The 17,624-nt window shown below is 37.7% G+C and overlaps 1 protein-coding gene across 5 annotated transcripts in view; it reads left to right on the forward strand.

Annotated features, from left to right (window-relative positions):
• The window catches only part of MSH3 (mutS homolog 3), a 262,769-nt gene that overhangs the window by 94,738 nt on the left and 150,407 nt on the right, over positions 1 to 17,624 (forward strand). For all 5 annotated transcript variants that reach the window (XM_061189407.1, XM_061189402.1, XM_061189403.1 and 2 more), the window contains exon 8: positions 14,881 to 15,047. In XM_061189407.1, the coding sequence (XP_061045390.1) occupies positions 14,881 to 15,047 (167 nt within the window). The remainder of the gene's footprint in view (positions 1 to 14,880; positions 15,048 to 17,624) is intronic.

A 17,624-nucleotide genomic window follows, 5' to 3' on the forward strand; every position in this document is an offset into this window, starting at 1 on the left:
ATAGTTTTATTGATCTTGCCTTCTGGCAATTTGTGAGCAGATTTGCCCATTTATAGACTTACTTGGACTCTGCTTAAAATCTTAGGTTTAAGGGCCCTTGGGAACTATTAGACTCCCTTTTTCTGTTAAGCACAAGTAGAACCCTTTGCCTAAGTAATAACTCATTCTCTTTGTTTTTTACAAACTTCTGCAACCAGCTACAATATCAACAAAAATTCTTACAACCCAAATGTCTCCAAAGTACCTTTTAATACCTCATTCTGACTGCATAACTTTGTGCTAACTTGACATTTGCTTAATCAGTAAGCCTTTCTCTCCGGGAGTTTGCATTACTGTTGGATGGCTCTAAATGATTTTTTTACCCTTGAGAAGCACTTTTTATCTAGCTGCAGGCAGTTGAACCTACCTACAAATAGTAAGGTTACTTGCTTTTAAGCTTTATCAGATGTAATGTGCTATTTTATATTTACCTGGAACTCAATCTAAGGAGCAGAGCTGATAGTATACAACTCCTACTTTGTGCAGTTAGAAATATGCTCTGGCCTACTGCCAAAGTTAACCGTAGTGTATGAACTGGCATGCAAAAAAAAAATGAGAAATGATAGTTTGCATCTCAGGCATTTTCTTGGGACCCATTCTTTACCTCACCAACCACTTTTGGGCTGATGACATCCAGAGGTCTGGTCCGGGCTGCACCTCTCTTCTGAGCTCCAGGCTCTTGCTTCCAACTCTTCATTGGACAAGGCACTCAAATTCAGTGTGGCTGAAATGGATCTCATCTTCCTTTACCCTATTCTTGCTGGGTTTTTCCCTGTTGTGATGAGTGTCACATGTTCTCCAGTCACTACCTAGGAGTCATCCTTTGGATACTGGTAGTTAGTCTGAAATCAAAGGCTTTTGTGTTGTAGTGCCACTGCCATCAGGCCCGCTACCTTCAGGCTGGGCAATGCACAGCATTATACAGACTGACTATGGGTTTATCAATGTTACATGTCACACAGAGTAGTAGATGTTGCAGGTTTTACGATATAGACCATTTCTCTGATTTAAAAAAGCAGAGGGGAATTTATCTGGCTGATAAATTTATTACTTGAACTTCTGTTAATAGCTTTTGTAAAAATTTGGTTGTAGATTGGGAGATAAACTTACATATGTATGCTAATGTACTTATAGTCCAGCTATCTGGCCACTAGAGAAGGCCTCTGGGCTAGAATTAAGGAACTTCCTTGAGCCAAAAATGAGTGATTTTTAAAAAAATTATAAAATAGTCAAGGAAAAAGTGCATAAAACAGAAATTTACAATGTAATATGAGACAACCACCCAGGTTAGGAAGTACAGCACTGCTCACAGAAGGGCCCCTTCCCTCTGGAGGTAACCATAATCCAGACTTTAAGGTAATAATTCCCTTGCTTTTAGATACAGTTTTACTACCTTAAAAAGTATATAAATGTAAATATGTTGTCTGTATCCTTTTGGGTCTTGCTTCTTTGTTTACCATTTTGTACAGGGGATTTATCAGATATTACATGTGTTACCTTAGTAGTTTTTCTGTTGTCATTGCTACATTGTATTTCATTTTAGTTTTTTTCATTCTTGTGGATTCTTTCCAGTTTTTGCTTGTATGAAGGATACACTATCAACCTTTTTGCACATGCCTTATACATGTGCCTGAGTTTCTCAAGAGTATATAGGTAGGGGAGGAATTGCTGAGTTACAGGATGTGGATGTTTTCAGCTTTCCTAGAAAATGCCAAGCAGTTTTCTGGAGAGGCTGTGTCAGGTGACTTTCCACCAGCCGTGCATGAGTGTAGGGGGTGGTTGTTTTTCCTCCTGTTAGCTCATGCCGTCTGTAACTGGCCCCATGCCTTTTGTAATTGTCAGTAGTGAGTAAGAGTGTGGCTTGTGGAGTCAGACTATGTGAATCTTGCCTCCACCACTTTATCGCCCCTCGACCTTGAGTAAATTACTTAATCTTTTTCTTCTCTTCCAAACTATGATCTTTTCCAGGTTATCTTGGCTATTATTGGCTTGGGGTGATGGAGATGGCTTTTAGTTGTCATAGTTATTTCCCTGGATAGACTATGTACATAGTGTTTATTTAGAGTTTGTTATATTTGATTTTTTTTTGCAAAAATTATACTTTTTTTTTCTTCCGCATCTTTATTGGAGTATAATTGCTCTACGATGGTGCGTTAGCTTCTGCTATATAACAAAGTGAATCAGCCATATGTATACACATATCCCCATATCCCCTTCCTCTTGTGTCTCCCTCCCACCCTCCCTTTCCCACCTCTCTAGGTGAACACAAAGCACCGAGCTGATCTCCCTGTGCTATGTGGCTGCTATCCACTAGGTATTTTACATTTGATAGTGTATATATGTCCATGCCACTCTCTCACCTTGTCCCGGCCCACCCCTCCCTCTCCCCATGTCCTCAAGTACACTCTCCACGTCTACGTCTTTATTCCAGTCCTGCCCCTAGGTTCTTCAAAATCTTTTTTTTTTTTAGATTCCATATATATGTGTTAGCATACAGTGTTTATTTTTCTTTTTCTGGCTTACTGTACTCTGTATGACAGACTCTAGGTCCATCCACCTCACTACAAATAACTCAATTTTGTTTCTTTTTATGGCTGAGTAATATTCCATTGTATATATGTGCCACATCTTCTTTATCCATTCATCTATCGATGGACACTTAGGTTGCTTCCATGTCCTGGCTATTGTAAATAGTGCTGCAATGAACATTGTGGTACGTGACTTTTTGAATTATGGTTTTCTCAAGGTATATGCCCAGTAGTGGTATTGCTGGGTCATATGGTAGTTCTATTTTTAGCTTTTTAAGGAACCTCCATACTGTTCTCCATAGTGGCTGTATCAATTTACATTCCCACCAACAGTGCAAGAGGATTCCCTTTTCTCCACACCCTCTCCAACATTTATTGTTTCTAGATTTTTTGATGAAGGCCCTTCTGACCAGTGTGAGATGGTACCTCATTGTAGTTTTGTTTTGCATTTCTCTAATGATTAATGATGTTGAGCATCCTTTCATGTGTTTGTTGGCAATCTGTATACCTTTGGAGAAATGTCTATTTAGGTCTTCTGCCCATTTTTGGATTGGGTTGTTTGCTTTTTTGTTATTGAGCTGCATGAGCTGCTTGTATATTTTGGAGATTAAGCCTTTGTCAGTTGCTTCGTTTGCAAATATTTTCTCCGATTCTGAGAGTTGTCTTTTCGTTTTGTTTATGGTTTCTTTTGCTGTGCAAAAGCTTTTAAGTTTCATTAAGTTCCATTTGTTTATTTTTGGTTTTATTTCCATTATTCTAGGAGGTGGGTCAAGAAGGATCTTGCTGTGATTTATGTCATAGAGTGTTCTGCCTATGTTTTCCTCTAAGAGTTTGATAGTGTCTGGCCTTACATTTAGGTCTTTAATCCATTTTGAGTTTATTTTTGTGTATGGTGTTAGGGAGTGTTCTAATTTCATTCTTTTACATGTAGCTGTCCAGTTTTCCCAGCACCACTTATTGAAGAGGCTGTCTTTTCTCCATTGTATATTCTTGCCTGCTTTATCAAAAATAAGGTGACCATATGTGTGTGGGTTTATCTTTGGGCTTTCTATCTTGTTCCATTGATCTATATTTCTGTTTTTGTGCCAGTACCATACTGTCTTGATAACTGTAGCTTTGTAGTGTAGTCTGAAGCCAAGGAGCCTGATTCCTCTAGCTCCATTTTCCTTACTCAAGATTGCTTTGGCTATTTGGGGTCATTTTTGTTCTAGTTCTGTGGAAAATGCCCTTGGTAGTTTGATAGGGATTGCACTGAATCTGTAGATTGCTTTGGGTAGTATAGTCATTTTCACAATGTTGATTCTTCCAATCCAAGAACATGGTATATATCTCGATCTGTTTGTATCATCTTTAATATCTTTCATCAGTGTCTTATAGTTTTCTGCATACAGGTTTTTTGTCTCCTTAGATAGGTTTATTCCTAGGTATTTTTTGTTGTTGTTGCAGTAGTAAATGGGAGTCTTTCCTTAATTTCTCTTTCAGAGTTTTCATCATTAGTGTCTAAGAATGCAAGAGATTTCTGTGCATTTTTTTGTATCCTGCTGCTTTACCAGATTCATTGATTAGCTCTAGTAGTTTTCTGGTAGCATCTTTGGGATTCTCTATGTATAGTATCATGTCATCTGAAAAGAGTGACAGTTTTACTTCTTTTCCAATTGGATTCCTTTTTTTGTTTTTCGTCTCGGATTGCTGTGGCTAAAACTTCCAAAACTGTGTTGAATAATAGCAGTGAGAGTGGGCAACCTTGTCTTGTTCCTGATCTTAGAGGAAATGGTTTCAGTTTTTCACCACTGAGAATGAAGTTGGCTGTGCGTTTGTCATATATGGCCTTTATTATGTTGGGGTAAGTTCCCTCTATGCCTACTTTCTGGAGGGTTTTTATCATAAGTGGGTGCTGAATTTTGTTGAAAGCTTTTTCTGCATCTGTTGAGATGATCATATGGTTTTTCTCCTTCCATTTGATAATATGGTTTATCACATTGATTGATTTGTGTATACTGAAGAATCCTTGCATTCCTGGGATAAACCCCACTTGATCCGGGTGTATGATACTTTTAATGTGCTGTTGGATTCTGTTTGCTAGTATTTTGTTGAGGATTTTTGCATCTATCTTCATCAGTGATAGATGGCCTGTAGTTTTCTTTTTTTGTGACATCTTTGTCTGGCTTTGGTATCAGGGTGATGGTGGCCTCATAGAATGAGTTTGGGAGTCTTCCTCCCTCTGCTTTATTTTGGAAGAGTTTCAGAATGATAGGTGTTAGCTCTTCTCTAAATGTTTGATAGAATTCGCCAGTGAAGCCATCTGGTCCTGGGCTTTTGTTTGTTGGAAGATTTTTAATCACAGTTTCAATTTCAGTGCTTGTGATTGGTCTGTTTATATTTTCTATTTCTTCCTGGTTCAGTGTCGGAAGGTTGTGCTTTTCTAAGAACTTGTCCATTTCTTCCAGATTGTCCATTTTATTGCCATATAGTTGCTTGTAGTAATCGCTCATGATCCTTTGTATTTCTGCACTGTCAGTTGTTACTTCTTTTTCATTTCTAATTCTGTTGATTTGAGTCTTCTCCCTTTTTTTCTTGATGAGTCTGGCTAATGGTTTATCTATTTTGTTTATCTTCTCAAAGAACCAGGTTTTAGTTTTATTGATCTTTGCTATCATTTCCTTCATTTCTTTTTCATTTATTTCTGATCTGATCTTTATGATTTCTCTCCTTCTGCTAACTTTGGGGGTTTTTTTGTTCTTCTTTCTCTAATTGCTTTATGTGTAAGGTTAGGTTTTTTATTTGAGATTTTTCTTGTTTCTTGAGGTAAGATTGTATTGCTATAAACTTCCCTCTGAGAACTGCTTTTGCTGTCCCATAGGTTTTGGGTTGTTGTGTTTTCATTGTCATTTGTTTCTAGGTATTTTTTGATTTCCTCTTTGATTTGTTGAGTGATCTCTTGGTTATTTAGTAGCGTATATTTTAGCCTCCATGGGTTTGTATTTTTTACAGTTTTTTTCCTGTAATTGATATCTAGTTTTATAGCGTTGTGGTCGGAAAAGATACTTGATACGATTTCAATTTTCTTAAATTTACCAAGGCTTGATTTGTGACCCAAGTTATGATCTATCCTGGAGAATGTTCCATGAGCACTTGAGAAGAAAGTGTATTCTGTTGTTTTTGGATGGAATGTCCTATAAATATCATTTAAATCCATCTTGTTTAATGTGTCATTTAAAGTTTGTGTTTCCTTATTTATTTTCATTTTGGATGATCTGTCCATTGGTGAAAGTGGGGTGTTAATGTCCCGTACTATGATTGTGTTACTGTTGATTTCCCCTTTTATGACTGTTAGCATATATGGCACCTTATGTATTGAGGTGCTCCTATGTTGGGAGCATAAATATTTACAATTGTTATATCTTCTTCTTGGATTGATCTGTTGATCATTATGTAGTGTCCTTCTTTGTCTCTTGTAATAGTCTTTATTTTAAAGTCTATTTTGTCTGATATGAGAATTGCTACTCCAGCTTTTTTTTGATTTCCATTTGCATGGAATATCTTTTTCCATCCCCTCACTTTCAGTCTGTATATGTCCCTAGGTCTGAAGTGGGTCTCTTGTAGACAGTATATGTACAGGTCTTGTTTTTGTATCCATTCAGCCAGTCTGTATCTTTTGGTTGGAGCATTTAATCCATTTACATTTAAGGTAATTATTGATAATGTATGTTCCTATTACCATTTTCTTTTTTTTTAAACATCTTTATTGGAGTATAATTGCTTTACAATGGTGTGTTAGTTTCTGTTTTATAACAAAGTGAATCAGTTATACATATACATATGTTCCCATATCTCTTCCCTCTTGCATCTCCCTCCCTCCCACCCTCCCTATCCCACCCCTCTAGGTGGTCACAAAGCACAGAGCTGATCTCCCTGTGGTGTGCAGCTGCTTCCCACTAGCTATCTATTTTACGTTTGGTAGTGTATATATGTCTATGCCACTCTCTCACCCTGTCACTTCTTACCCCTCCCCCTCCCCCTATCCTCAAGTCCATTCTCTAGTAGGTCTGTGTCTTTATTCCCATCTTGCCACTAGGTTCTTCATAACCTTTATTTTCCCTTAGATTCCATATATATGTGTTAGCATACTGTATTTGTTTTTCTCTTTCTGACTTACTTCACTCTGTATGACAGACTCTAACTCCATCCACCTCACTACAAATACCTCCATTTCATTTCTTTTTATGGCTGAGTAATATTCCATTGTATATATGTGCCACATCTTCTTTATCCATTCATCCGATGATGGACACTTAGGTTGCTTCCATGTCCTGGCTATTGTAAATAGAGCTGCAATAAACATTTTGGTACATGACTCTTTTTGAATTATGGTTTTCTCAGGGTATATGCCCAGTAGTGGGATTGCTGGGTCATATGGTAGTTCTATTTTTAGTTTTTTAAGGAACCTCCATACTGTTCTCCATAGTGGCTGTATCAATTTACATTCCCACCAACAGTGCAAGAGTGTTCCCTTTTCTCCACACCCTCTCCAGCATTTATTGTTTCTAGATTTTTTGATGATGGCCATTCTGACCGGTGTGAGGTGATATCTCATTGTAGTTTTGATTTGCATTTCTCTAGTGATTAATGATGTTGAGCATTCTTTCATGTGTCTGTTGGCAATCGGTATATCTTCTTTGGAGAAATGTCTATTTAGGTCTTCTGCCCATTTTTGGATTGGGTTGTTCGTTTTTTTGTTATTGAGCTGCATGAGCTGCTTGTAAATCTTGGAGATTAATCCTTTGTCAGTTGCTTCATTTGCAAATATTTTCTCCCATTCTGAGGGTTGTCTTTTGGTCTTGTTTATGGTTTCCTTTGCTGTGCAAAAGCTTTTAAGTTTCATTAGGTCCCATTTGTTTATTTGTGTTTTTATTTCCATTTCTCTAGGAGGTGGGTCAAAAAGGATCTTGCTGTGATTTATGTCATAGAGTGTTCTGCCTATGTTTTCCTCTAAGAGTTTGATAGTGTCTGGCCTTACACTTAGGTCTTTAATCCATTTTGAGTTTATTTTTGTGTATGGTGTCAGGGAGTGTTCTAATTTCATACTTTTACATGTACCTGTCCAATTTTCCCAGCACCACTTATTGAAGAGGCTGTCTTTTTTCCACCGTATATGCTTGCCTCCTTTATCAAAGATAAGGTGACCATATGTGCGTGGGTTTATCTCTGGGCTTTCTGTCCTGTTCCATTGATCTATATTTCTGTTTTTGTGCCAGTACCAAACTGTCTTGATTACTGTAGCTTTGTAATATAGTCTGAAGTCAGGGAGCCTGATTCCTCCGGCTTCATTTTTCGTTCTCAAGATTGCTTTAGCTATTCGGGGTCTTTTGTGTTTCCATACAAATTGTGAAATTTTTTGTTCTAGTTCTGTGAAAATGCCGGTGGTAGTTTGATAGGGATTGCATTGAATCTGTAGATTGCTTTGGGTAGTAGAGTCATTTTCACAATGTTGATTCTTCCAATCCAAGAACATGGTATATCTCTCCATCTATTTGTATCATCTTTAATTTCTTTCATCAGTGTCTTATAATTTTCTGCATACAGGTCTTTTGTCTCCTTCGGTAGGTTTATTCCTAGATATTTTATTCTTTTTGTTGCAATGGTAAACGGGAGTGTTTGCTTAATTTCACGTTCAGATTTTTCATCATTAGTGTATAGAAATGCAAGAGATTTCTGTGCATTAATTTTGTATTCTGCTACTTTACCAAATTCATTGATTAGCTCTAGTAGTATTCTGGTAGCATCTTTAGGATTCTCTATGTATAGTATCATGTCATCTGCAAACAGTGACAGCTTTACTTCTTCTTTTCCGATTTGGATTCCTTTTATTTCTTTTTCTTCTCTGATTGCTGTGGCTAACACTTCCAAAACTATGTTGAATAATAGTGGTGAGAGTGGGCAACCTTGTCTTGTTCCTGATCTTAGTGGAAATGGTTTCAGTTTTTCACCATTGAGGACAATGTTGGCTGTGGGTTTGTCATATATGGTCTTTATTATGTTGAGGAAAGTTCCCTCTGTGCCTACTTTCTGCAGGGCTTTTATCATAAATGGGTGTTGAATTTTGTCAAAAGCTTTCTCTGCGTTTATTGAGATGATCATATGGTTTTTCTCCTTCAATTTGTTAATATGATGTATCACGTTGATTGATTTGCGTATATTGAAGAATCCTTGCATTTCTGGAATAAACCCCACTTGATCCGAGTGTATGATCCTTTTAATGTGCTGTTGGATTCTGTTAGCTAGTATTTTGTTGAGGATTTTTGCATCTATGTTCATCGGTGATATTGGCCTGTAGTTTTCTTTCTTTGTGACATCTTTGCCTGGTTTTGGTATCAGGGTGATGGTGGCCTCGTAGAATGAGTTTGGGAGTGTTCCTCCCTCTGCAATATTTTGGAAGAGTTTGAGAAGGATAGGTGTTAGCTCTTCTCTAAATGTTTGATAGAATTCGCCTGTGAAGCTATCTGGTCCTGGGCTTTTGTTTGTTGGAAGATTTTTAATCACAGTTTCAATTTCAGTGCTTGTGATTGGTCTGTTCATATCTTCTGTTTCTTCCTGGTTCAGTCTCGGCAGGTTGTGCATTTCTAAGAATCTGTCCATTTCTTCCAGGTTGGCCATTTTTTGGCATAGAGTTGCTTGTAGTAATCTCTCATGATCGTTTGTATTTCTGCAGTGTCAGTGGTTACTTCTCCTTTTTCATTTCTAATTCTATTGATTTGAGTCTTCTCCCTTTTTTTCTTGATGAGTCTGGCTAATGGTTTATCAATTTTGTTTATCTTCTCAAAGAACCAGCTTTTAGTTTTATTGATCTTCGCTATTGTCTCCTTCATTTCCTTTTCATTTATTTCTGATCTGATCTTTATGATTTCTTTCCTTCTGCTAGCTTTGGGGTTTTTTTGTTCTTCTTTCTCTAGTTGCTTCAGGTGCAAGGTTAGGTTGTTTATTCGAGATGTTTCCTGTTTCTTGAGGTAGGCTTGTATTGCTATAAACTTCCCTCTTAGCACTGCTTTTGCTGCATCCCATAGGTTTTGGGTCGTCGTGTCTCCATTGTCATTTGTTTCTAGGTATTTTTTGATTTCCCCTTTGATTTCTTCAGTGATCACTTCGTTATTAAGTAGTGTATTGTGTAGCCTCCATGTGTTTGTATTTTTTACAGATCTTTTTCTGTAATTGATACCTAGTCTCATAGCGTTGTGGTCGGAAAAGATACTTGATACGATTTCAATTTTCTTAAATTTACCAAGGCTTGATTTGTGACCCAAGATATGATCTATCCTGGAGAATGTTCCATGAGCACTTGAGAAGAATGTGTATTGTTTTTGGGTGGAATGTCCTATAAATATCAATTAAGTCCATCTTGTTTAATGTATCATTTAAAGCTTGTGTTTCCTTATTTATTTTCATTTTGGATGATCTGTCCATTGGTGAAAGTGGGGTGTTAAAGTCCCCTACTATGATTGTGTTGCTGTCGATTTCCCTTTTTATGGCTGTTAGTATTTGCCTTATGTATTGAGGTGCTCCTATGTTGGGTGCATAAATATTTACAATTGTTATACCTTCCTCTTGGATCGATCCCTTGATCATTATGTAGTGTCCTTCTTTGTCTCTTGTAATAGTCTTTATTTTAAAGTCTATTTTGTCTGATATGAGAATTGCTACTCCAGCTTTCTTTTGATTTCCATTTGCATGGAATATCTTTTTCCATCCCCTCACTTTCAGTCTGTATGTGTCCCTAGGTCTGAAGTGGGTCTCTTGTAGACAGCATATATATGGGTCTTGTTTTTGTATCCATTCAGCCAGTCTGTGTCTTTTGGTGGGAGCATTTAATCCATTTACATTTAAGGTAATTATCGATATGTATGTTCCTATTCCCATTTTCTTAAATGTTTTGGGTTTGTTATTGTAGGTGTTTTCCTTCTCTTGTGTTTCTTGCCTAGAGAAGTTCCTTTAGCATTTGTTGTAAAGCGGGTTTGGTGGTGCTGAACTCTCTCAGCTTTTGCTTGTCTGTAAAGGTTTTAATTTCTCCATCAAATCTGAATGAGATCCTTGCTGGGTAGAGTAATCTTGGTTGTAGGTTTTTCTCCTTCATCACTTTAAGTATATCCTGCCGCTCCCTTCTGGCTTGCAGAGTTTCTGCTGAAAGATCAGCTGTTAACCTTATAGGGATTCCCTTGTGTGTTATTTGTTGTTTTTCCCTTGCTGCTTTTAATATGTTTTCTTTATATTTAATTTTTGACAGTTTGATTAATATGTGTCTTGGCATGTTTCTCCTTGGATTTATCCTGTATGTGACTCTCTGTGCTTCCAGGACTTGATTAACTATTTCCTTTCCCATATTAGGGAAGTTTTCAACTATAATCTCTTCAAATATTTTCTCAGTCCCTTTCTTTTTCTCTTCTTCTTCTGGGACCCCTATAATTCGAATGTTGGTGCATTTAATGTTGTCCTAGAGGTCTCTGAGACTGTCCTCAGTTCTTTTCATTCTTTTTTCTTTATTCTGCTCTGCAGTAGTTATTTCCACCATTTTATCTTCCAGGTCACTTATCCTTTCTTCTGCCTCAGTTATTCTGCTATTGATCCCATCTAGAGTATTTTTAATTTCATTTATTGTGTTTTTCATCGTTGCTTGGTTCCTCTTTAGTTCTTCTACGTCCTTGTTATATGTTTCTTGCATTTTGTCTATTCTATTTCCAAGATTTTGGATCATCTTTATTGTCATTACTCTGAATTCTTTTTCAGGTAGACTGCCTATTTCCTCTTCATTTGTTAGGTCTGGTGTGTTTTGACCCTGCTCCTTCATCTGCTGTGTGTTTTTCTGTCTTCTCATTTTGCTTATCTTACTGTGTTTGGGGTCTCCTTTTCACAGGCTGCAGGTTCGTAGTTCCCGTTGTTTTTGGTATCTGTCCCCAGTGGCTAAGGTTGGTTCAGTGGGTTGTATAGGCTTCCTGGTGGAGGGGACTAGTGCCTGTGTTCTGGTGGATGAGGCTGGATCTTGTCTTTCTGGTGGGCACGTCCACGTCTGGTGGTGTGTTTTGGGGTGTCTGTGGCCTTATTATGATTTTAGGCAGCCTCTCTGCTAATGGATGGGGCTGTGTTCCTGTCTTGCTAGTTGTTTGGCATAGGGTGTCCAGCACTGTAGCTTGCTGGTCGTTGAGTGAAGCTGGGTCTTGATGTTGAGATGGAGATCTCAGAGAAATTTTCGCCGTTTGGTATTACGTGGAGCTGGGAGATCTCTTGTGGACCAGTGTCCTGAAGTTGGCTCTCCCACCTCAGAGGCACAGCCCTGATGCCTGGCTGGAGCACCAAGAGCCTTTCATCCACACGGCTCAGAGTAAAAGGGAGAAAAAGTAGAAAGAAAGAAAGAAAGAGGATAAAATAAAATAAAATAAAATAAAGCTATTATAAAGCAAAGCTATACAGACAAAATCTCACCCAGAAGCATACACATATACACTCACAAAAAAAGGAAAAGGGGAAAAATTAATATATCCTGCTCCCAAAGTCCACCTCCTGAATTTGGGATGATTCGTTGTCTATTCAGGTATTCAACAGATGCAGGCACATCAAGTTGTTTGTGGAGTTTTAATCCGCTGCCTCTGAGGCTGCTGGGAGAGATTTCCCTTTCTCTTCTTTGTTCGCACAGCTCCGGGGGTTCAGCTTTGGATTTGGACCCGCCTCTGCGTGTAGGTCGCCTGAGGGCATCTTTTGGGAGGTCTGACGTCTTCTGCCAGCGTTCAGTGGGTGTTCTGTAAGAGCCGTTCCACATGTAGATGTATTTCTAATGTATCTGTGGGAAGGAAGGTGATCTCCGCGTCTTACTCTTCCACCATCTTGCCCTCTCCACCTACCATTTTCTTAATTGTTTTGGGTTTGTTATTGTAGGTCTTTTCCATCTCTTGTATTTCCTGACTAGAGAAGTTCCTTTAGCATTTGTTGTAAAGTAGGTTTGGTAGTGCTGAATTTTCTTAGCTTTTGCTTGTCTGTAAAGGTTTTAATTTCTCTGTGGAACCTGAATGAGATCCCTGCTGGGTAGAGTAATCTTTCCTTTTCATCAGTTTAAAAATCTCCTGACACTCCCTTCTGGCTTACTGAGTTTCTGCTGAAAGATCAACTGTTAACCTTATGGGGATTCCTTTGTATGTTATTTGTTGCTTTTCCCTTGCTGCTTTTAATATTTTTTCTTTGTATTTAATTTTTGATAGTTTGATTAATATGTGTCTTGGAGTGTTTCTCTTTGGATTTCTCCTGTATGGGACTCTCTGCGCTTCCTGGACTTGATTGACTATTTCCTTTCCCATATTAAGGAAATTTTCAACTATAATCTCTTCAAATATTTTCTTAGTCCCTTTCTTTTTCTCTTCTTCTTGTGGGACCCCTATAATTCAAATTTTGGTGCATTTAATGTTGTCCCAGAGGTCTCTGAGACTGTCATCAGTTCTTTTCATTCTTTTTTCTTTATTCTGCTCTGCCGTAGTTATTTCCACTATTTTGTCTTCCAGGTCACTTATCTGTTCTTCTGCCTGAGTTATTCTGCTATTGATTCCTTCTAGAGAATTTTAAATTTCATTTATTGTGTTGTTCATCATTGTTTGTTTGCTCTTTAGTTCTTCTAGGTCCTTGTTAAACGTTTCTTTTATTTTCCTCATTCTATTTCCAAGATTGTGGATCATCTTTACTATTATTTCTCTGAATTCTTTTTCAGGTAGACTCCGTATTTCCTCTTCATTTGTTTGGTCTGGTGGGTTTTTACCTTGCTCCTTCATCTGCTGTGTATTTCTCTGTCTTCTCATTTTGTTTAACTTACTGTGTTTGGGGTGTCCTTTTCCCAGGCTGCACATTCGTAGTTCCCGTTGTTTTTGGTGTCTGCCCCTAGTGGGTAAGGTTGGTTGAGTGGATTGTGTAGGCTTCCTGGTGGAGGGGACTGGTGTGTTCTGGTGGGCAGAACCGCATCCGGTCGTGTGTTTTGGGGTGTCTGTGAACTTAGTATGAGTTTAGGCAGCCTCTCTAATGGGTGGGGTTGTGTTCTTGTCTTGCTAGTTGTTTGGCATGGGGTGCCCAGCATTGGAGCTTGCTGGTCGTTGAGTGGAGCTGAGTCTTAGCGTTGAGATGGAGATCTCTGGGAGAGCTCTCACCGATTGATATTACGTGGTGCTGGGAGGTCTCTGGTGGACCAATGTCCTGAATTCGGCTCTCCCACCTCAGAGGCTCAGGCCTGACAGCCTGCCGGAGCACCAGGACCCTGTCAGTCACACGGCTGGAGAAGATGGGCTATGAGTTGGGTGTCAGCCACTGCCCTGTTGTAGCTCTGTCTCAGCTGTCTCCAAAGGTCACCCAGATACATTGGGTTATTCCACCATTCCTCAGTACTTGCACATGCCAGTCTGGGATTTGTAGATGTCCTCCTGATACTCTTCATTGAAATACCTTGCATTCATGGTAGTGAGAGATATGCTAATAGTGTTAGTTCTCTTCAGTTCAGAGACTGGGACAGTCTGAGCCTTCATGTGGCCAAGTCAGGAGCAGCTGGCCAGCGGTCCCAAAGTGATAACATGTCAGATTCCAAGAAGGCTTTTGCAACTAGAGAAAGCCCGTGCGCAGCAACGGAGACCCAATGCAGCCAAAAGAAAATCTTTTTAATTAAAAAAAACAAAAGAATGTGACTCCAATAAACAAATTAACATGCCAGAAAGAAAAGCTGTGTAGTGGATGCTGTGGTGAGCCACCCAGACCTCGCCTTCCGGACAGACATTCCCATCCCCCCTATATTTTTTATTTATTAATTTTATATAATGAAATAGTACCTTACTCCTACTCTGGTGGCCAGGTTTCTAGAAACATATCACTTCTTACTCTCAGTAATGGCAGCCACTATTTGTACAGTACTTTATAGCTTAGAAGGTGTTCATTTGTTTTCTGATTTGACCCTTACTATAACTCTATGAGGGAAGTAGGCTGGTTTATCCCCAGTCACAGAGGAGGACCCTGAGGCCCAGGAGGGTTTGGTGACTTGTCACAGTCACTCAGTACGGTGTGTTAGATCCAGGACTTAGTTGGACTCAGGGTGTCTCTCTAAAATCCCATCTAGCATAGTTTAGATTGGTGAGTCTGACTTCTTGTTTAAGAGTCTTGGAAAGCAGACAGGTTTTCAAACATTTTAGAAATGCAAGTACATACTTGTGAGTGTCGTCTTTACTATTTCCACGTTTATTAATGCTGTGTCATAGTTTCAATGGGGAAAAAATATATATTTTCTGTGCCATTATATTTTTGTTTTTAGGGAGTGCAGCCTGCCACAGGTGAGGTTGTGTTCGACAGTTTCCAGGACTCTGCTTCCCGTACAGAGCTAGAAACTCGGATATTGTGCCTGCAGCCAGTGGAGCTTCTGCTTCCATCAGACTTGTCAGAGCAAACAGAGATGCTCATCCACAAGGCCACAGCTGTTAGGTGAGTTAGCACATTGCTGGAAAGTCATGTTGATTCTGAAACTTAGATCTGATTCCCAAACTGATAATAAAGTTGTTAAAAATGATTTTTCTTTATAAAAATATTTCATCAGTAGTAGTGGAAATTCTGAAAAAGAAAACCAAAATGACCCTTAATGTCTCCTTAATGAAGGCTTTTAGAAGTTGCTCTTTTTAAAGGGGGTTATGATATTTAATGAAATTATTTGATAATTAATGGGTTTATGATATTATTAAATGATATTATTTGGTAATTAATCTTCAGTTTCTGCAGATAATCATTTCTTAGAAAGTTTATATAATTTTGGAAATGCCTTATTTGTGCTGCAAGTTTCAATTTGTGGCTGAGTCCACTAGTTAAATTTACTAGATCTATGGTCACTCCTCTTATTTATGAGGCAGTGTGCTAGGCACCATGGCGTATGGAGGGAGAAGATGTGCTTGTGATATGTGTCTGGCAGAGTTTATAATCCAATGGGAGAGGCAGTTGTGTAGAGACCTAACTGGATTCCCAAAACATGATGTATTGCGTGACAGACATGAAGGTGCCTAGGTGAGAAGATTCTGTACCCAAGGAGTTTGGTGGGAGAAGAGACTGAAAAGGTGGGCTGGGGCTCAGGTGAAGAGGACTTTATGTATATTGAGGAATTTGGACTTTAGACTAGGCCGGAGAGCCCACGAAGATTTATATTTAATAGGTTGACAAATCAGTTGGAAAATCAAACTAATTGATTCAGTGAAGTTCTGTATGTTTCTTTGTTCTTCGAGTTGAATGTTCCTTTTTCATCTGACTTGAAATTCTTTCAAAGTAGCTTTCAAAATATGTTTTTCTGATTGTAACACTAATCCATGTTCATTTAGGGGAAGTTGAGAGTTAAAAAAAAACCCATTAAAATAACAAGCTATAACTCAGAGATAACTACTGTTAAACATCTTGGTGTATTATTTCTGTGTATATGTATCATCATTTTTTGTTTATAAACTTTGATTCATGTTGCAAAATCAGTTTTGTATTCTGTTTTTTTTAAAATTCCCCATGTATTTTTTTACTTTATTATGGAAAATTTCAAACGTATATGAAATTGTACTGAATAGTTTAGTGAAAGCTGTGAATCCATCAACCAGCTTCAATATTTCTCAACCAGCCAATCTCATTTCATCTATAACTCTATTCTCTCCCTCCCTGGATTATTTATCTGAAGCAAATTCTAGAGAACATCATTGCATCTGCCAATATTTCAGTGAGTATTTATGAAGACAAGATGACTACATAACATTCAGTCATATAAGTGGATCATACAGTAATTTATCTGTTCCCCTTTTGTTAGATTGTATTCATTTTTTTCAGTATTACAAATATTGCTATGATGAATATACATGCATAGAAATATTTGTGTGCATTTCTGATTATTTTCTTAAGCTAAATTCCTAAAAGTGGAATTAATTGGTTAGAGAGTATAAACATTTAGAAAACTCTTGATTGCTTGCTAGAATTGGTAATATTAATTTAATTTATACTTCTACCACTATAGTATAGGCAGGTTGTTTGAGCCCTTGCTAGTATGGGAAGTGATCGTTGAAATAATTTCTGCCAATTGGATAGATGAAAAATTCTGCATGAATTCCCCTTATTTTGTTCTTAATCCTTTTCTGACAGTGTTCAAACTTGGATAATTAAAAGTCAGACAAGTAGACTGATAAGGGATGTTGCCTTTGGGGGGCTAAAAAAGTTAATAAAATCTCTAAAGATTTTAAAGATAGTCTTCTAAAACTATATTTCCCATATTTTATATCTTTGATTTTGTTAATTTTCCTTCATACCTGAGTGTATATTTGATTAAATTAGATGTAATTGAGATTAAAGTTGATCAGTTGAATCAACACTCTCATTTTTCTGATTTCCACTTATTTTTTTTAGCTTTTATTTATTTATTTATTTTCACAATTTATGATTTATTTTTAGTAGAATACTATGATTCAAACCAGTACTACTGAACAACAGCTAGAAATGAAGACCACGTTAAGATTTTGAAACAGCACATCATTTAGAAATCTATCACACAAGGTATAATGCCCAACAGACAAATGTATAAATTAATTTAGACAAGTGGAAATTCTTCAGTTGGCATAGATTATCTATCCCATTTTGGTGGCAAACACTGTTTTAACTAGACAAAATATTTGAGACTATTATCATATCTCATACTATGATTATTATTCATTCTCAGAGAATTGGATATATTCAATTCTAGCTACAGTATAATCACAGCATTCTAACTAGAAAGTCTTCTCTTTTTTTTTAACATCTTTATTGGAGTATAATTGCTTTACATTGTTGTATTAGTTTCTGCTGTATAACAAAGTGAATCAGCTATATATATACATATATCCCCATATCTCCTCCCTCTTGCGTCTCCCTCCCACCCTCCCTATCCCACCCCTCTAGATGGTCACAAAGCACTTATTTTTATAAAACAATAAAGGCAAAATTCAATAAAACATTAAAACATTCCACAAAGACTTTGCCAAAATGGAATTTTTTGGCTGGCAGGCAGCATCA

Source organism: Eubalaena glacialis, chromosome 4 (genome assembly GCF_028564815.1).
Source record: "Eubalaena glacialis isolate mEubGla1 chromosome 4, mEubGla1.1.hap2.+ XY, whole genome shotgun sequence".
NCBI classification, from domain to species: Eukaryota; Metazoa; Chordata; class Mammalia; order Artiodactyla; family Balaenidae; genus Eubalaena; species Eubalaena glacialis.